The sequence below is a fragment of the Panicum virgatum genome, chromosome 5K (assembly GCF_016808335.1).
Source record: "Panicum virgatum strain AP13 chromosome 5K, P.virgatum_v5, whole genome shotgun sequence".
Taxonomy (NCBI): Eukaryota; Viridiplantae; Streptophyta; class Magnoliopsida; order Poales; family Poaceae; genus Panicum; species Panicum virgatum.
The window spans coordinates 1908188-1925290 of NC_053140.1; the positions used below are offsets into that span (position 1 = coordinate 1908188).

A 17103-nucleotide genomic window follows, 5' to 3' on the forward strand; every position below is an offset into this window, starting at 1 on the left:
CGTGCCCCCCAAGGACCCGTCGCCAATGTTCCCGGCAACTTCCACGGCTCCAACCTTGATCGACATCAACTTATCGCCTTCAGTGGTGGAGGCAATGGCATTAGACGCACCACTACCTCCACCGCCAGCAGCCGAGGATGAGGTGGCAGCCATGGGGAAGGCCACTTCTCCTGCTGTTGCCAAACTCCGCCGAAGCAGCAGGAATGCGGGAAAGGCGGATGAGCACACCCTACACAAGGTAGAACGAATGGTGTTGAAAAAGAACCTTGAATCTTCAGGTTATTTTCAGGGGAGCTTATTGGCTACGCTTCTGGGCCCAGTTGCAGCGTGATGAGCAGGCCAAGGACACCCTCGTTGTGATGAGCAAGAAATTAGAGATGATTGCTTTAGAAATTACCAATAGAGGGTGGAAGCATTTTTTACGTTTGCTTTAGATCCCTTGTCTATGTTAAAGACTATCGGCTTGCTGTTTATTTTTTCAAACTCTGTATTAATTGGCTGTGTACATCCTCGGATGTAGAGGCCGGATTTTATTGTCCATTATCTAAAAAAAAGAAACACGGAACCAAACTTCACCAAAAATCAACCGGCAAGGTGGTTCAGAAATTAAAAATGACCAAGTGAGATGAGGCCTAGGGGCATTGAACAAAACGTTCACCATGTGCGGCCTGCGGGGACAATGTGGGCTCGATAACCGCAGGCCCAATCTTCACGTGGGCCCAATCTTCAATGAATATGGTCTCTTCGTCCTCCTCCGTCCGTCCGTCTGTTGTCTTCGAGCTCCGGCCTCCTCCCTCGCTCTCCTCCGAGGCTGAGGCTCCGACCGCGCCTACTACTACTAGTCTTGTGTCCTGCTACTGCTAGGGGAGGGCCGGAGGTGGGAGACGACCGAGGAGGGCCGCCAGACCGGCGGTTCAGCTTTAGAAGCCCTATTCCCTCCCCTCCGCTCCCTCAAGCAGTCAAGTTCAATCCCCACCGGCGCGGCGCAACTGAACCGTGGTCGCTCGGCTCGACGGCCACCCGATTGCTAGATGCCTGAAGAGGCAAGTGCCTCGGCTTATTCCTCCCGCCTCCTTCCCTCCCTCCTCCTCACAGTTAGGGCCTGGCCTTTGTTGGGGGCCTCGGTAAATCAATCGCTTTACTGAATCACTTGTGGTTGGGTGCAGAAATCAGGAGGAGGAGGCGGCGGCGGCGGCGGCGGCCATGGTGTTGGAGGCGACATCTACAATGTCCAGGCCGCCGAGATCCTCGCCAAGGAGGCCCTCGTCAGTCCTCTACTCTCAACTCTGCTCTAGTCCCCTCAACTGAATTTCACCCAACCCAATCCAATCCTATCGATTTCAGCTGCTCCCCATCAACGAGGCTGCCCCCATCTACGAGAGGCTTCTCGCCACCTTCCCCACGGCTGTCAGTATACTCTCGTTGATCCCTTTCGCTTCCTCATTCGGTCTGCCAAAGTGCTGACACATAATGTGAATGCGCAGGCCAAGTACTGGAAGCAGTATGTCGAAGCCTACATGGCCACCAACAATGACGAAGCCACCAAGCAGATTTTCAGCAGATGCCTGCTCAACTGCCTCCACATTAGCCTTTGGTCCGTGCTCAACTCACCTCCCTTGCGCACAAAAGCTCTATCTATCTGAGTTGACATGCACGGATATCCGCTCTCATGCAAGCACATTGGATCATTGATTCTCTCTGGTCGGACCTAACTTGCAGGCGCTGTTACATCAACTTCATCAGGAGAATTAATGATAAAAGGGGCTCTGAGGGTCTCGATGAGACAAAAAAGGCCTTTGACTTCATGCTGAACTATGTTGGTAAGCAGAAGATTCTCACTCCAAGCATTTTTTTGGTGATGAAGCCACTTTTGGATTAGAATGAACAAATTAGCCTTAAATATCCAGGGAATGATGCTGCTTCTGGTCCTGTTTGGATGGAGTATATTACATTCTTGAAGTCAATGCCGGTCAGTCGTGCTACTTCTTATTTCCTGTTCGATTCCCCATCTTAACAAGTTAACATTATGGCCTTATATTTGTGTTTTGTGTTCTGGGTCATTGTTGGCTTGCAAACTCTTTAGGCTGTGACTCCCCAGGAAGAGTCGCATCGCATGACTACTGTACGTAAAGTGTACCAGAAAGCAATTTTAGTTCCAACTAATCGTGTAGAACAGCTATGGAAGGAATATGAGAACTTCGAGAATTCCGTCAGCCGCACCTTGGTAATTGGAATTTCTGTCTGGATTTTAATATTTCTGCAATGCAGCATGGAAATAAGTCTACAATTTATGTTGGGAAAAAAAACTTGGTTCTTATATGCTTTCTTGCTGTTTTGATTTTATTAACCTTTTGGCAATGTAAACCTGACTTGCCTTTATTTCATAATTTTTACAGCCGTACTTGAGCTGATGATTACTTGTGTTTTCCAGGCAAAAGGTTTGTTATCTGAATATCAGCCAAAATTTAACAGTGCTAAAGCTGTATATAGAGAGCGAAAAAAATACATTGATGATATTGATTGGAACGTGCTGGCCATCCCCCCTACAGGCTCTTACAAGGTAAGCCATTTCTCAGGTCCTAATGCTGATTCATACTAGGCGATTAGGTATGGAACATATGGTGCAAATCCATAGATTTTGACTTAATATTTTTATGTACAATTGTTTGTAGCTTAAGCCTACTTACTTGGGGATAAGAGCTTTGTTGTTGTTGTATGGATGATTGTTTACCATGTTTTAGTCAGAAATATGTTTTAGTGCAAATACCTTTAACTTTATGTCCCCATTGTTGGTGGTTCTTATTTGCATATCATCTCTAGCCTACCCCAACCTACTTCAAACTAAAAGGCTTAGTTGCGTTGTGGTGCTGTTGCTGTTGCTGTTGACTTAGTTTGAAGTCCCCCCCCCTCCCCCCTGCACACGCAGAGAAAGGTAGCTTAAATTGTATGGCATGGAAGTTTCTCTCTCCCCTTGTTGCATCTCAATTGCTTCTGCAGTACTGCAAAAATTAGAAATTGAACGTGCTAAGAAATTGCAACCCGTATAGCTAGATAACTGAAGTCCATTCAGTAGCCTTCCAGTATTCCACAGAAGTTTATTATGTATCTAAAAAATTAGAATGCATCTGCTTAATGTGAAAGCAAATTTTCATCTTGTCAGGTTCATATGCGTCAAATGGAACTTCATATTGAGTTTGGGCTATTTTGTTTCGCTTCAAGTTTAGGCTGTTACTGTCATATTAAACTTAATACAGATATAAATACCCTTCCCTATAAAGCGTAATTTTCTTGTTTCATTTACTGATCTTTCTTTGATTTATTGAAGCTTTTCCTGACAATTTTTTCGATACTGGAAAATTTTGTTCATTTTCTTTTCAGTCTGCAAGGTCCAAATGACTAGTATGACTGACAGGTAACTTCTTAACTTATTTCACAGGAAGAGCAACAGTCTATGGCATGGAAAAGACTTTTGACATTTGAAAAGTGAGTAAACATCCGTGTCACAAATGCTATGTTGCCATGAGTGAAAAATCAACAATGTTTTTTTATCCACTTAATTTAATTTTATAGAGGGCCGCTTAACAGCTAATTCTGTTCTTCATATTCTTCTCCTCTTACCTCCACCTTAATCAAATGATTATATAGTTTGTATTTTATTTTATCTGGAATTTAGAGAGTCCGATGAACATGTGCAGTTGATCATTCCTTCTGAACTTAATGTAGCATTTTTGTTTTCTGTGGTTAAGTGTAATAATTGGTAACTTGTCTTTATGTTCTGTACCTTTTCTATTCTTTATGGTCATTCTGTGGGGGCAAGTTATGCATTAAGCATTAATTCTAACTTGTCCAGTTTCTCACTTTCTGTCACTTACATATATGATCAGTCCCTGCATCTCGGCTGACTGCAAAAATTCTGTTTCACTCTAGGGGGAATCCTCAAAGGATAGATGTTACAACAGCTAATAGGCGTGTTACGTTTACTTATGAGCAAGTAAGCTTATTTATATCTGTATACTTAGATGCTAGATGCCTATGAATGAGATGATGATGAGAGTATCATTTTTTTTTGTTTAAATCTAGTCATGCAGCCTTATACATTATGATCATATTTTAACATGTGTAAGTCTCTTGTTTAGGACATTTGTAAACATATCTGTCCATACACTATGGCTAAATAGCCTATAGGCTGGAGTTTGTAACTTCATATTTTCATCCTAACCCGTCTCTTTCTTTCCTTTCTTGTACTCAGTACGACTCTGTTCTATTTATACACTCGCAGTTCATGGGCAAAAAGAAAGAAAAGAAAAAAACATCTTCTATGTGCTATTACTTTATGGAAGCAAATCAAAGTTTTCAGAATTGTTTCTCTTCTTTAATGTAGTGATACACAGCTTTCCTGCATATTCGAGTTTTTTTTTCTTCCAGATTTGCTATGCAGTTCTTTCTTTTTATTGCTGTAGTTTGTCTAAGACAATTGAAAGTCACTGAAAGATTTGATCAATTTTCCGATTGCAATTGATTTAACTATTACAATTTTTGCCAGTGCCTGATGTATCTATATCATCATCCTGATATATGGTATGATTATGCTATGTGGCATGCGAAGAACGGTTCTATGGATTCAGCAGCCAAAATATTTCAGCGTGCTCTAAAAGCGATCCCTGGTAACATAATTTAGAATTCGTTTGGTCAATTCATTTATGGATACTCCACTAGTCAATTAGTTATTTTTGGAAGTATGCATCTTGTACTCTGTCTGGTCTACTGAAATAACTCAGAAACATGCTCTGTGATGTGGAAGAGTTGTTGGGGGGGAAACAACAACAATTTCAAATCTGCTGTCAAGAGTCTTACGGCCTTTACCTGGTAGAATTAAATGACTGGTTTACTTGAATGAATTTATTAGATGAATTGGAATATTCCCCGAGATATGTCTCCAGGGGGATATGCAGTACCATTTACCATCGGGAGATGACTCTTTGAGGAGGTTATTCAAGGTGCTGCATACTTGCTAGGAGAATTCCTCCACTAGTCTGTGTATCCACATGTTAGCCATGTCCTGTTCAGTTTGTGTTCCAAGAGCAAGCTATCAGTTCAATCCATCAACCCAAAGGAGCAGTGAACCAGTGACTGGGTCCTGCAGGTCAAACATTGTTGAGAGGTCTGCATGTAAGAACTTGGTCATAGTTCAAGTTACATTCTTGATGAAGATGATAGAGCCACATTATTTTACATTCAACCATATAGTTGAAATTAAAAGGCTATCAAAAAGTTGGTGCAGTAGAGATGGCTATTTGACCTGTGTACCCTCATTTTTTAGGCAAAGACTTTTACAGTTTTAATTTCACAGGATTTTGGGTTCCCTACAAATCCTCATGATAATCCTGCAGTCTGAGAGGTTTACCTTTCCCTAGCCTTTCTGCATTCAACGAAGAACACTGGCACATGAGTTTATGCATGAGTGCAATGATGAATTCCGCTCCAAGTCAATGTATCCAAAGATATATATTTATATTTGGATAGGAGTGTGAGGAAATTGGCAATCCACATGCACTGGATTATGAACTAGGATATTTGACCTTATTATAATATTACTATTGCTAATTCTGTTTTACTTTCTTTGCATGCTTTCTTTTGTTTTCGTCTCTAGCTACCCCAACTTGTTTGGAACATAAGGTGTTGTTGCGTTATTTTTGTAGCAAATATATTGTTAAAAGAGAGGTTTGTTAGTATTGTTAAGAGTTTGAGCAAGAATTTGCTTATTATGAATTGCTAATTGTTACCTATTTATCGCTTGATACCAACATCTTGAAGTAGATTTCTTGCTTACACTAAAATTGTACAGCTGGTGGCCTCATGATTTCTTTATTGTGATATATGTATTATATACTTAAATAACTTAAGAACTGTCCTGCTTAAATCATGTTGAGTACTACAGATATCAGAAAATGACATGTAGTTCTTGACTCTAATTATGTTGCATGCAGACCTGGGACATTTCTTTTATTCATTTCGAGTTACATTGTTACATCAGGAGCAGCATTTCTGGCCTATTTTGACCCCTGAAATTCTCTTTTTTAGATTCTGAAGTACTTAAGTATGCTTTTGCTGAAATGGAAGAGTCCAGAGGGGCAATACAGGTCCATTACCTGCCCTTCACCACTAACAAGCCACAATCCCTCTTAGGATAATTTTTATTTTCTCATATGCGCTTTTCCGTGCAGACTGCGAAGACAATATACGAGTCTCTTCTAGGTGAAAATGCTAGCATCACCTCACTTGCACACATTCAGGCAAGCTGGCATTATCTTTTGATGTACTTATTTTCTATTGTTGAGCGCTTTGTGATAAATTTTGGGCTGTGGTTTCCTATTATAGTTTATTCGGTTTCTAAGGAGAACTGAAGGCATTGAAGCAGCTCGTAAGTACTTTTTGGATGCTCGGAAGTCACCAAGCTGCACTTATCATGTGTATGTTGCTTATGCTACAATGGCATTCTGCCTCGACAAGGACGCAAAGGTTGTGAAAGTGATGCCATCCTATATATTTTTCTTTCTTTCTTTCTTTCTTTTTCCATAGGTTCAATATCTGTTTTTACAGTAGTGGAGAAGACAATTGGAAATAGATGTGTAAGTTTCATAGGGTCTAATATGCAGCTCACGTTTCAAAAATCATTACAAAATCAGATCTTCAATACCATTATAGATTCACCCTGTAGCATCTTTCACTTTAGCATTCATCCTTTTTGAACCTTGTATCTGGTAATCTGCCATGCAGCAACAAAACACTCATGTACTTTCTGGGCTGTTACATAAAATCTGACCATCCTAATGAGTAATTTGGTCGTGCAGAGAGGACAATAATGCATCCCATGATAGTTCTTTGGGTCGTACAGTTGTATGCCATCTATTTTAAGCTGCACAAGATTGGCAAATAAAGTCTAGGAATTGAATCCTCCTTAGAGTGGTGAAGTTTGCTTTTAATAAGCCAATGATGGCGCACTGACGTTTTTTCACTGGCCATCTTGTTTCTGTCATAGGCCAGAGTATATGTTTTTCATAAAGTTATGCTGGTGTTGAACAGAAAATTGATCCATAAAAGTTGCATTTAGATATGATAAAGAAGTTGATATTGTGAACTATTAATAGTAGTTTAGTTAGAATTCTACACTGAACTCAATTCTAGTTAGTTCTGAAGACAGAACATTTGATACTATATACATACTGATTCTTGATTTCATTTCTTCCTTCAGTTTGCTATAGTTAATTCATTATTTTTTTTGAACCGGTAGTTAATTCATTATAACATATGGGAAGTATTCTCTTATAGGTGGCACAAAGTGTGTTTGAAGCAGGTTTAAAGAGATTTATGCAAGAGCCAGGATACATCCTTGAGTAAGTGTTTTTGACCTTTTCTTTGACTCAATTGGCAATTCTTCATAGAACGTTTGGTGTTTTATGGTCTATCATGCTCCCATTCACAGTCATACCGAAAAGCTCTTGCTCCACTGATTAATGTATGACAAATGTTACATTCGTATAATGGGGATTGAGAAGGGTTCACAGTCTCTGTCATACGATAGTAAGATTACTGAAACTGAAGCTATTTTTCAGATATGCGGACTTCCTGTGTCGTTTAAATGATGATAGAAATGTGCGTGCTTTGTTTGAGAGAGCACTGAGCTTACTTCCTCCTGAGAAATCCACAGAGGTAAGTCTTTTGTTTTATTGAGATGTCCTTTCAGCATCACTTTGCATTTTCTTAAGCAAGATCGAAACTTTGACAATACCAATAAGCATTAGCTCATAATTTGTCTATTTCCACCTTTTAGTGAAATTCTTAGTTGCTTTGGGAACTAATGTAGTCATCTTGTTTGATATTTGTTATAGAGGAGTAAAATGCATATCGATAGGTATGTACAATGTAGTTTACGCCTGTCTGTGATTAGCGCAAATACATTCATCAACCTGTTTGTTATCCGAACTAATATATGTTGCTATTCTCTTGCAGGTATGGAAGCGGTTTGTTCAATTTGAGCACACTTATGGGGACTTGTCAAGCATGCTTAAGGTATGAGCTCTGTTTATTGGTTTTGTAAGTCTGGGCAAAGTTCGTGTCAACATGACTGGTCTGTTCATGCTTAAGGTTGTCACTGGTCACTGTGCAATGAAATATGGCCTTCTTTTGGAAGTGCGTACTTGTGGTCCGTATTTGTGGTTTGAATGTGCCACCCCTGTTGCACCTTACAGCATAATTTTTGTAAGCTTCCCCGTAATGGATTACATTAGAAGTTTAAAACCGTACTGCCCATTCATAGTTTATGAAACAGTGTTGGCAGGTAGGATAGCTAACATTAAATCACGGTGTATGGTAGCTTTATGCTCTTTCCTTTACTTTGTCCAACCCATTATACGGTCAATTGCATGTTTGTTGCTAAGTAGCATGTGTGCCATACTGCTTTCTCAATATCATTTGCACTTCCTTCTCTCCATCTTTCAGTGTTCCCTTCTGAGTCCCAATCTTCTCTTTTAGCCTTTTCATGTTCCCCAGTCCTATAAGTATTTTCATATTTGCTCTGGAGATCTACATTTTTTGCCTGTGTTATAACTAAAAAATTGTGTTTTCTCAGGTTGAACAAAGAAGGAAGGAGGCTCTATCTAGGACATCAGAAGATGTCCTATCTGCATCAGAAAACACACTTCATGACGTAGTTTCTCGATACAGTTTTATGGATCTTTGGCCATGTTCATCAAAAGAATTGGATTATCTAGTGAGACAAGAGGTTTGCACTATCCAACTTATGCTTAAGCTTTTGTGCGATCTATACATAAGCGATTGTGTTTGCATTCTTGTACTGTCTGTGATGTTAATGTGCTAAATGACCAAATTAAATTATCTGCTTGTGAGTCTGAACTTGGTGATATTTGGAATCCACTCCCAAGCTAAACTATTATTTGAGTAAAAGAAAATTAACATTCACTGATCTTAGTGTAATCTTCAGTACTAAAAATTTTGAGCACCAATCGACATCTGCAACTGTTTGGACTAAGTTCTTGATAGAAGTTGAATTAACAAGTTTGCCTAAAGTATATATATTTGTATGTGTGGCATCAGCAGTGATTCTGCAAGCTTCTTGGAACAATCGGAAGGTACAGACAAGTGATTCCAGGTGCTAGAGTGTGTGTGCTCCCATAAATTTAAAATATTTGAGTATATTTGATGTACCAATAATATGATGCAACTTGGATGCAGCCCTTGAATTCTCTGTTAATTTGGGCTAGAAATGAATTGTTTTGCTGGTTGATATTTCTGATGCAGTCTTTTCACAGAGTTGCTGATTAGTTTCCATGGAGAAGCTCACTTATGCTTTCTTAATTTTACTATTGCAGTGGCTTGCAAAAAACACTGTTAAGGTTGACAGATCAGCTACGCTGAATACCAGCAGTATGCTAGGTGAGTTGCTTTCTTTTAGAGGACGTCTTAGCTTTATATGGCAAAGTTACTGAATGTGTATGCTGTTTCTGGTGCAGATAAAGGTACTGTGGGAATTAGTGCAAGGGCGAGGTCGCTACCACAATCTGGAAAAGTTGTTCGTCCTGTGACTTCCCAAATGGTTATTTATGATCCAAGGCAGATGAAAGGTATTTGCACGGAAGAACTTTACATTATTCCAAGTTTTTGTGTGTGAGCTCATTTTCCTTGTGACAAAGATAAGCAGGACTCCATTCCTTTCTGTGTTTTAGATGTCCTACCTGTTTTTATCAGCCTGGGAAGGGGAATGATTTTATAGAAGAGTTTGTGGTTGGATTGGCCATTTAACATTGCTTTTTAGACTACTCCAACCCCTTGGTTGGCAAGAGTGGAAAATCATTGTTGAGGACATCATTGTTGATTTGTCAGGCCCAGAGATTTCGCCGGCTACCAGTGGCTACACGAAGGAGGTTGAAGACATGCTCAAAATGCTATCTCCGTCGACTACGTCTTTCATCAAGAATTTGCCTGCTATTGAAGGTCGTCACACCTCACTCCTCTCAGTTAGACTATTGCGTTCGGTGTGGGCTCTTGAGTGCTGAGGGCTTCGTATTTGGCTTTTGCATACACGCATAGCTGGATGATCTGTTTTGAGTACACGCTGAATATATGAACATCTTGGCAGGACCATCGCCGGATATTGATGTGGTGCTCAGTGTGCTGCTGCAGAGCACATTGCCAGCTGCACAGAATGCTCGGAAAGCAGGTGTCGCGAGCGAGCTCTCGGGCGTCGGCAAATCTGGACTAAACCAGAACGGATCTGTTCATAGACCTCCAAGAGAGAGGAGGAAGGATGCCGGAAGTAAGTAATCCATCTCTATCTATCTGTGTGATGAAATGGAATCTTTTGTGATCTAAGGGTGTGTTTAGTTGGTGAAAAGTTTGGATTTTGGTACTGTAGCACATTTCGTTGTTACTTGACAAATAATATCCAATCATGAACTAATTAGACTTAAAAGATTCATCTCGTGCTAATCAGTTAGACTGTGTAATTAGTTATTTTTTCAACTGCATTTAATGCTCCATGCATGTGTCCAAAGATTCGATGTGATGGGTACTGTAGGAAATTTTTTGGGAACTAAACACGGCCTAAGCTTGATGGACTGGAATGCAGGGCACACTGTGCAGGAGGAAGAGGATGCGACGACGGTACAGAGCCAAGCCGCAGTTCCAAGGGACATATTCAGGCTTCGGCAGATCCAGAGGAGCCGTGGGTTGGGCGTGGGTGGTGCCACCGCTGCCTCACAATCTGGATCCTCGGCATTCTCCTTCTCCGGCGGTGGAAGCGCCTTCTCCGGGGACCACTCTGCGAGCACAGACTAGTAGTTACTAATATATGTTTTTTTAACAAATCACAGTACATCCGTAGATATTGTGTTTTAGTGGAATGTATCTAGTGGCTGACTTGCTGTATTTCATAATTTGCATTGCTGTAGAGTAGTGTAAGAACCAAACCAAACTGTTGGTGCTAACTTGCTAAGCTTTGAGTTAGGCTAATCCCAATGGGGTGTTTCATTTTGTTGTTTCTATTAGTGCTTTGAGTTGATTAATGAAACGACCCCACCAATTCAGTGTCAAAGCTGGGAACTTTTGAAATTGTTGTTCTCCTCCAAATCGATGAAAATATTAATTCTGTAAAATGAAACGACGTCCGTGGTGTATTTCAAAAATTTCTTGGATTTGAGGAATTTCGTGTCAGATGAAAATGTATTAAAAAAACTTAAGAAGTTCAACATCATTCCATCACTGTTTCGTTTTCAGAGACTAGCTGGTGCGATCGTTCCCTCTGTTCTCTGGACAGTGACAAGGACTTGCACTGTAGACGTTTAAAGGTTTTCAGACTTTCAGTGTATGGGACGAGCAAGAGCAACCACTAAAGTCTTCGAAATCGGCTCATTCAATTGCTTGTTTCCGTTTGAAAAAAATGTGGCCATTAAATTCTCCTCGCAGGTTTCTGCTTGAAAATGATGTTGAAAGTCTTTGTTTGAACCATCACTTTCGCCATAAGCAATGTGTTTTACTACTACATTCAAGTGCCCAACGGCAGTTTTTTCTTTTTTCTTTTTTGTTCGTCGAGGAATTCAATGGCAGTTTCGACGTGTAGCATGCTCGCTGCAAAATTCATTTTATGGATGGATTCGGTGTAGTTCGTCCGCAGCCGTGTCAGGCTGTACTTGTAACGGTGAGTGTGCGTGCATTATGCGAGAATCTGCGTACATACCGTTTGGTAAAAAAAAAATAGATAGCAATCAACTTTATTACTCGCCGGCGTGCCAACGCAACCTCTTCTCCCCCAACCCCAAGAGCCAACACGATCACTCACTCACACGACACGGGCACAGGCCCGGAGCTTTCAGCCTGTCTGTCAGTGTCAGGGCACACGACTCAGACGAAGAGCAAGCCTTCCGCCACCTCCCGCGCCGCCTCGCTCCCCATCAGCTTCTCCACGACGGCCACCGCGAACTCCATGGCCGTCCCGGGGCCCCTGCTCGTGATCAGGTTCCCGTCGACGAGCACCCTGTTCTCGCACTCGCCGGCGTCCGCCAGCAGGCACGCCATGGACGTGCCCGTCGTCGCCTTCTTGCCCTGCGATCGCGCAGCAATTCAGGACACGCCGTGCAGGTCAGACAAACCGAGATTATTGATCTTAATTTCTCCGGCGTGCACTGAGGTGTACCTTGAGGAGGCCGTGCGGCTGGAGCACCTGAGCCGTCGCGGCGCCGATGGCGGCGTACGGTCTGTTCGCCTCCGCCTGCTTCTTCAGCAACGCGACGAGCTTCTCCTTGCCGGCGAGCGTCTTCGCGCCGGGCATGCCGCCCTGATCAAGCGAGGAACGAGAGGAGGTTTTCATCAGTGACAGACCGATAGACATCCAGCAGTAGCAGAAGGTTGGGACTTGCCGGCACGATGATCAGGTCGAACTGCTGGTCGGCGGCGGCGTCGAGCAGCACGTCGGCGACGATCCTCGTGTTGTGGCGCGCGACGATCTCGACGCCGTCCTCGGCCGACGCCACCACGACGGCCGCGTTGGCCCGGCGCAGCGCGTCGATGATCGTTATCACCTCCATCTCCTCGTTCGCGTTGGCGAGAGGGATCAGAACCTGAAACAAATCAGACCGAGGAGGTTTCAGGAACTTCTGATGGATACAGCAGCGGGTTTCAGATCAGGCCAGGCACTTGGAAATGCGAGTACCTTGGGCGTGCCGTTGCATTGCCATTGGATCGGGTTGAGCTCCTTGAAGGTATACCCAGGTTCATATCTGACAAGCTGATGAGCAAGAACACATACGGTGAAGGATCAGTAGCTAGCTCATGTGTTCTGCAATTCACTAGCAGATTCAAGAAAATTCAAAACTTGTAGCATTAAAATTTGTTCATTTTGCTGTAGTGCGATATATAAAAAATACATACTAAGCATTAGTGTAAACTTGGGGTTTGCAGATAAGCATCATCTCCGAGAGTAATGAGTTTGTGGACAAACTTCACTTGATGAAAGCATGGGCAATCAACAATCACACCAACTCCCAACAGCTGCGAGGACCCATAAGGACTCATGCCGACCAATGATTGTGTCTTGGGCTTTCCACACGCTCTATCCTTAGCACTAGGCAAAAGTTTTCACTGAAAATGGTGCTCGTGATCTCACAAAATGACACAATCATCGTGCACCCTTTTTTCAAGGAACCCCACAAATTATACCTTCCCGTCCTCTTCAATCTTTTTTCTTTGGACGAATCGTTCATATGCTCCACATCTTTTTTCATGACCAAACTTGGAACATAGAAAGTTTTCCGTTTCTGGTAAAGTTGAACGTTCCCGTATGAAATTGTACTCAAACGCTTGTTAATAAATCTGTATAGTCGAAGCAAAGCGAGCTTACACATAGCTCGGTTAGATTTGTTGTGATCTAATAATATGTCCATTCTGTTTCAAATTAATCTTCGACTTATCAGTTTCTCCGGTTTAGGCAGACGTACCATTGGTTTGGCAATCTGGTCAACTTTGTCCTTCCCGTAGAGCTGTTCCACCAAGGCGAGAGCGAACTCCATCGCCATCGCCGGCCCACGGGCTGTGACGACCTTGCCGTCGACCACCACGTTGGCGTCCACGGCGGCCACCTCGGCCGGGAACTCGTCGACGAACGCCGGATGAGCAGTTGCCTGCTGCACAAAAGCAAATTAAAAGCCAGCGCAGTTGGGTGTAAACTAATAAAAGTTGATCCAACACTGGATGAGACAGACGTGGCATGGATTACCACCTTGAGGCCGTTGAGCAGGCCCCAGCGCGCCAAGGCCAGCGGCGGCGCGGCGCAGATGGCGGCGTAGAGCCGGCCCTTGAGCGCGTGCCTCCTCACGATGCTCTCCAGCGCGGCGCAGTCGCCGAGGTTGGCCGCGCCGGGGATCCCTCCCTGCACAACCTCCGAGCTAGTGTGTCAGAGAAATGCTAAACGGGAGCGGCCGGCGTGGCCTTATTGCTTGGTCTTACGGGGAGGGCGACGAGGTCATAGGACGCGTCGGCGCAGTCGGCGACGGTGGCGTCCGCGCCGATCTTGACGCCGTACATGGCGTGGACGAGCAGGCCGCCCGTGGCCGCGATGGTGACGTGGGCGCCCGCGCGGCGGAGGACGTCGATAGGGACGGTCGCCTCCACGGGCTCGGAGCCGGCGGCGATCGGCACCAGCACCTGCGCAGCGCGGCAGCGGCAACGGGACATGACATACATGCATGACGGCAAGAAGCGCGGCAACGGGACATCAAATAAGCAGGCCGGAGAAGAAGAGTTACCTTCTTGACGGGAGCAGGAGACGCCATTGACGGATCGGGACGCTCGCCTCGCTCTTGCTTGCTCGACTGCGGAGTACTGGGGAGCGGGAGTGGTGGGCGGCCTTAAATACGGGGCATGGGGGAGCAGAGCTTGGGAGGGATCGATCGAGGTGGCGCGCGAGGGCGACAGGGCGGCGTGCGGTGCATTTGACTTGACGATGCAGCACAGTGCTCAGGGTGGTACTGGTGCTGGTACGGGCCCGCCGCGATCATTGACCCCATGCTCCCTCTAGCTCCAAGGCGTGCCCTGCTCCACGCATCAAATTTCATGGAGTCACTTCACTTCACTTCACTCCCTCCGATGATGCCATGCCACCACCCGGCTGCCGTTGCCTGCCCTGGGGTGGTGGTTGGAGCTTGGAAACATGGCCACCAAGATGGTCCTGCGCCCTCGCCGCCAACCCTCGTCGTCGACGTCGTACCGTGCCACATCGTCAGAGGTTGACTGAATAATTGGAGTGTTAGTACCCTCCTCGTGAAATGTCCTCTCTTTATTAAACTTAATTAATAATCTCTGCCAACTGAACCTGCGGCTCTCCGTACCCCGAATCGCCCATCATCATCTTGGGCGCCTTTTTTATTTTTATATTTTTCGAAAATATTTTTTACAGAAATATATTTTCAATATCACAATTTACAGTTTTGTACCCCTACCGCCCGGCAGGGGGGCGGCAGGGGGCCTGCCGCCCAGCAGCGGGGCGGTAGGGACTTATATGTAAATTTTAAAAAAAATTATTTGCGCGGAAGCCCTTGGCGGGAGCCTGCCGCCCCCTGGCGGGCGGCAGGCCCCCTGCCGCCAATCCACTGGGCGGCAGGGGGCCTGCCGCCCGCCAGGGGGGCGGCAGGCTCCCAGCTGTGGACAGCTTCCTGTGGCCATTAGATGTGTTTTAGATATGGATACAAATAAAAACCATTAGTAAAGAACATGAATATGAAACGTATAAGCTAGCAATTCACACACAAACGCAAATGAGAACGAAATAGGTGATGTATGAGAACGAAATAAGTATAACATGATGACATGTCCATAACAAAAATACAGAAACAACTAGAAGCACATCCTAACCACCCCGGCCACCCCGGCCATGTCGACCTCTTTTACGCTGAGCGTGGACGTGGTCTGTAGAGTAGGTGTGTCGCTCTGGAGGCCCTACGTCTCTATCTGGACGTCCGGTTGGCACAGGTGTCTGGAAGGTAATATCGGCCTGCGGGTTAGGTGTAGAAAATAACCGACTCCAATCTTCGAAGTTCGCCTCAAAGGTATTCTGTGTGGGCCCTATACAGTAGCAATTAAGATATCTTAATATCGTCTTATAAGTCATATATTTTGGTATATATTCATCATACGTACCTGGTGGTGGTGGATACGAGGAATGACCCATATCAGGAAGCTGGTGGTGCGATCCTGTAAACCGTTCAAATTATTTAAAATATTCATAGAGATAAGAAGCACATGATAAATTCGGGCTACAGATTAGGTATTTACCTTGCGTTCCTTCTGCTGTCGCCGTAGGGTAATACGAAGAAGGTCCAGCATCATACCCCTGTTGTGATCCTATATGTAAATACAAAAGGAATTAGACTTCATACCACAATTAATTGAAATTAAGATATTGACTATATGTTTACCGAAAGGTCGTGGTGGTGCCTGTGTTGGTTGAAATGACATCCCTGCAGCTGGTGCCATGGTACTAAACTGAGTCCCTCCGTGAGGTTGGTAAGGTGGGTGTGCATCACCTGTATGGACTGAGAATTAATTGTTGGCTTCAAAGTAGGAAGTTAGTAAGTATCCTCACGTACCTGGATAATGCTGCTGAGACCAATAAGGTGATTGGGAAGACTGCTGTTGTGTGGGACCACAAGGAAACGACGTCGAGGCTTGAGACGAACCGTACGAGTCATCGTACGATGTCCGGCTACCAAAGGCTTCAAGCATGGAATGAGATCTTTGTGAAACTCGGGTCCAGGCCGACTCTTGCTCATTCCTATCCATCATAGATCCCCCTCGAATCCTCATCAAATTCGCCCTGGCATCTAAGTCCATCAACCTGCACATTTCAAACTGCAAGCAAGAAAAAAAGGCCTAAACAATTTAGTCAAATATGATTAGTTAACTATACAATGCATAGTCACTGAAATAGTATATGAATTGTTACCTATGGTCATGGCGTTCGACCCGATCCAATGCTGACGGCACAGGATACAACTGCCTTTGACCGAACTGTCTCCTGACTCTGTCCGGGCAGTGAGCCTCAATGTAAACGTCGTACACCAACGCTGTAGTAGTCATCCATAAGGCCTGGTCCTGAAAGCAAACCGAAGATATCCCGATCGGTGCACGAGTGTTTATAGCCAACTCGGAGTAGGGCTCCCACACGACGTCTTCAGGTGTCAACCGATCAAACTCAGCCACAAAATCAGGATAGGCCCGACGAGACTGTACGTGGGCCCACCTCTTCTGCACAAAATTAATAATAATATGTACAAATAAGAAATACAAAGAGAGTAAAACAAAGCAACAGATTTGCCAACAGAATAGTACGAGTAGCAGTTATTTCCGTACCTGACGAGCGTACCAGAGAGTCCCCATGGTGGGCCTATCGTCCTCGGTGTCACCGTACATATCCAGCTCATACGGTGAGTGGTCGACAAGCGGGCGACCAATTGCTATCCTCTCGTACGACCAAAGCTGTAGCAGAATTGGACATCCTGTAAGAATTGCATTGTGCTTATTTTGCACCGATGCCTT

The 17103-nt window shown here is 44.2% G+C and overlaps 2 protein-coding genes across 2 annotated transcripts; one reads left to right on the plus strand and one right to left on the minus strand.

The window, feature by feature from the left end:
- Window positions 1–760: 760 nt before the first annotated feature.
- On the plus strand, window positions 761–11060 carry LOC120705591 (cleavage stimulation factor subunit 77-like). The gene is made up of 23 exons (XM_039990021.1): window positions 761–1043; window positions 1167–1265; window positions 1345–1407; window positions 1485–1594; window positions 1720–1820; window positions 1908–1969; window positions 2084–2224; window positions 2432–2560; window positions 3437–3483; window positions 3928–3991; window positions 4544–4664; window positions 6082–6140; window positions 6225–6293; window positions 6379–6519; window positions 7330–7394; window positions 7614–7710; window positions 8011–8070; window positions 8630–8782; window positions 9390–9453; window positions 9531–9641; window positions 9901–10011; window positions 10157–10333; window positions 10646–11060. Exons 1-23 carry the CDS (start codon window positions 1032–1034, stop codon window positions 10852–10854), a joined length of 2265 nt encoding a protein of 754 aa, XP_039845955.1. The 5' UTR covers window positions 761–1031; the 3' UTR covers window positions 10855–11060.
- Window positions 11061–11700: 640 nt separating this feature from the next.
- Window positions 11701–14463, minus strand: LOC120705592 (protein DJ-1 homolog B-like). The gene is made up of 8 exons (XM_039990022.1): window positions 14316–14463; window positions 14017–14214; window positions 13790–13939; window positions 13509–13691; window positions 12725–12799; window positions 12432–12632; window positions 12209–12349; window positions 11701–12117 (listed from the first exon to the last, which is right to left on the minus strand). Exons 1-8 carry the CDS (start codon window positions 14340–14342, stop codon window positions 11917–11919), a joined length of 1176 nt encoding a protein of 391 aa, XP_039845956.1. The 5' UTR covers window positions 14343–14463; the 3' UTR covers window positions 11701–11916.
- Between the last annotated feature and the right edge of the window lie 2640 nt (window positions 14464–17103).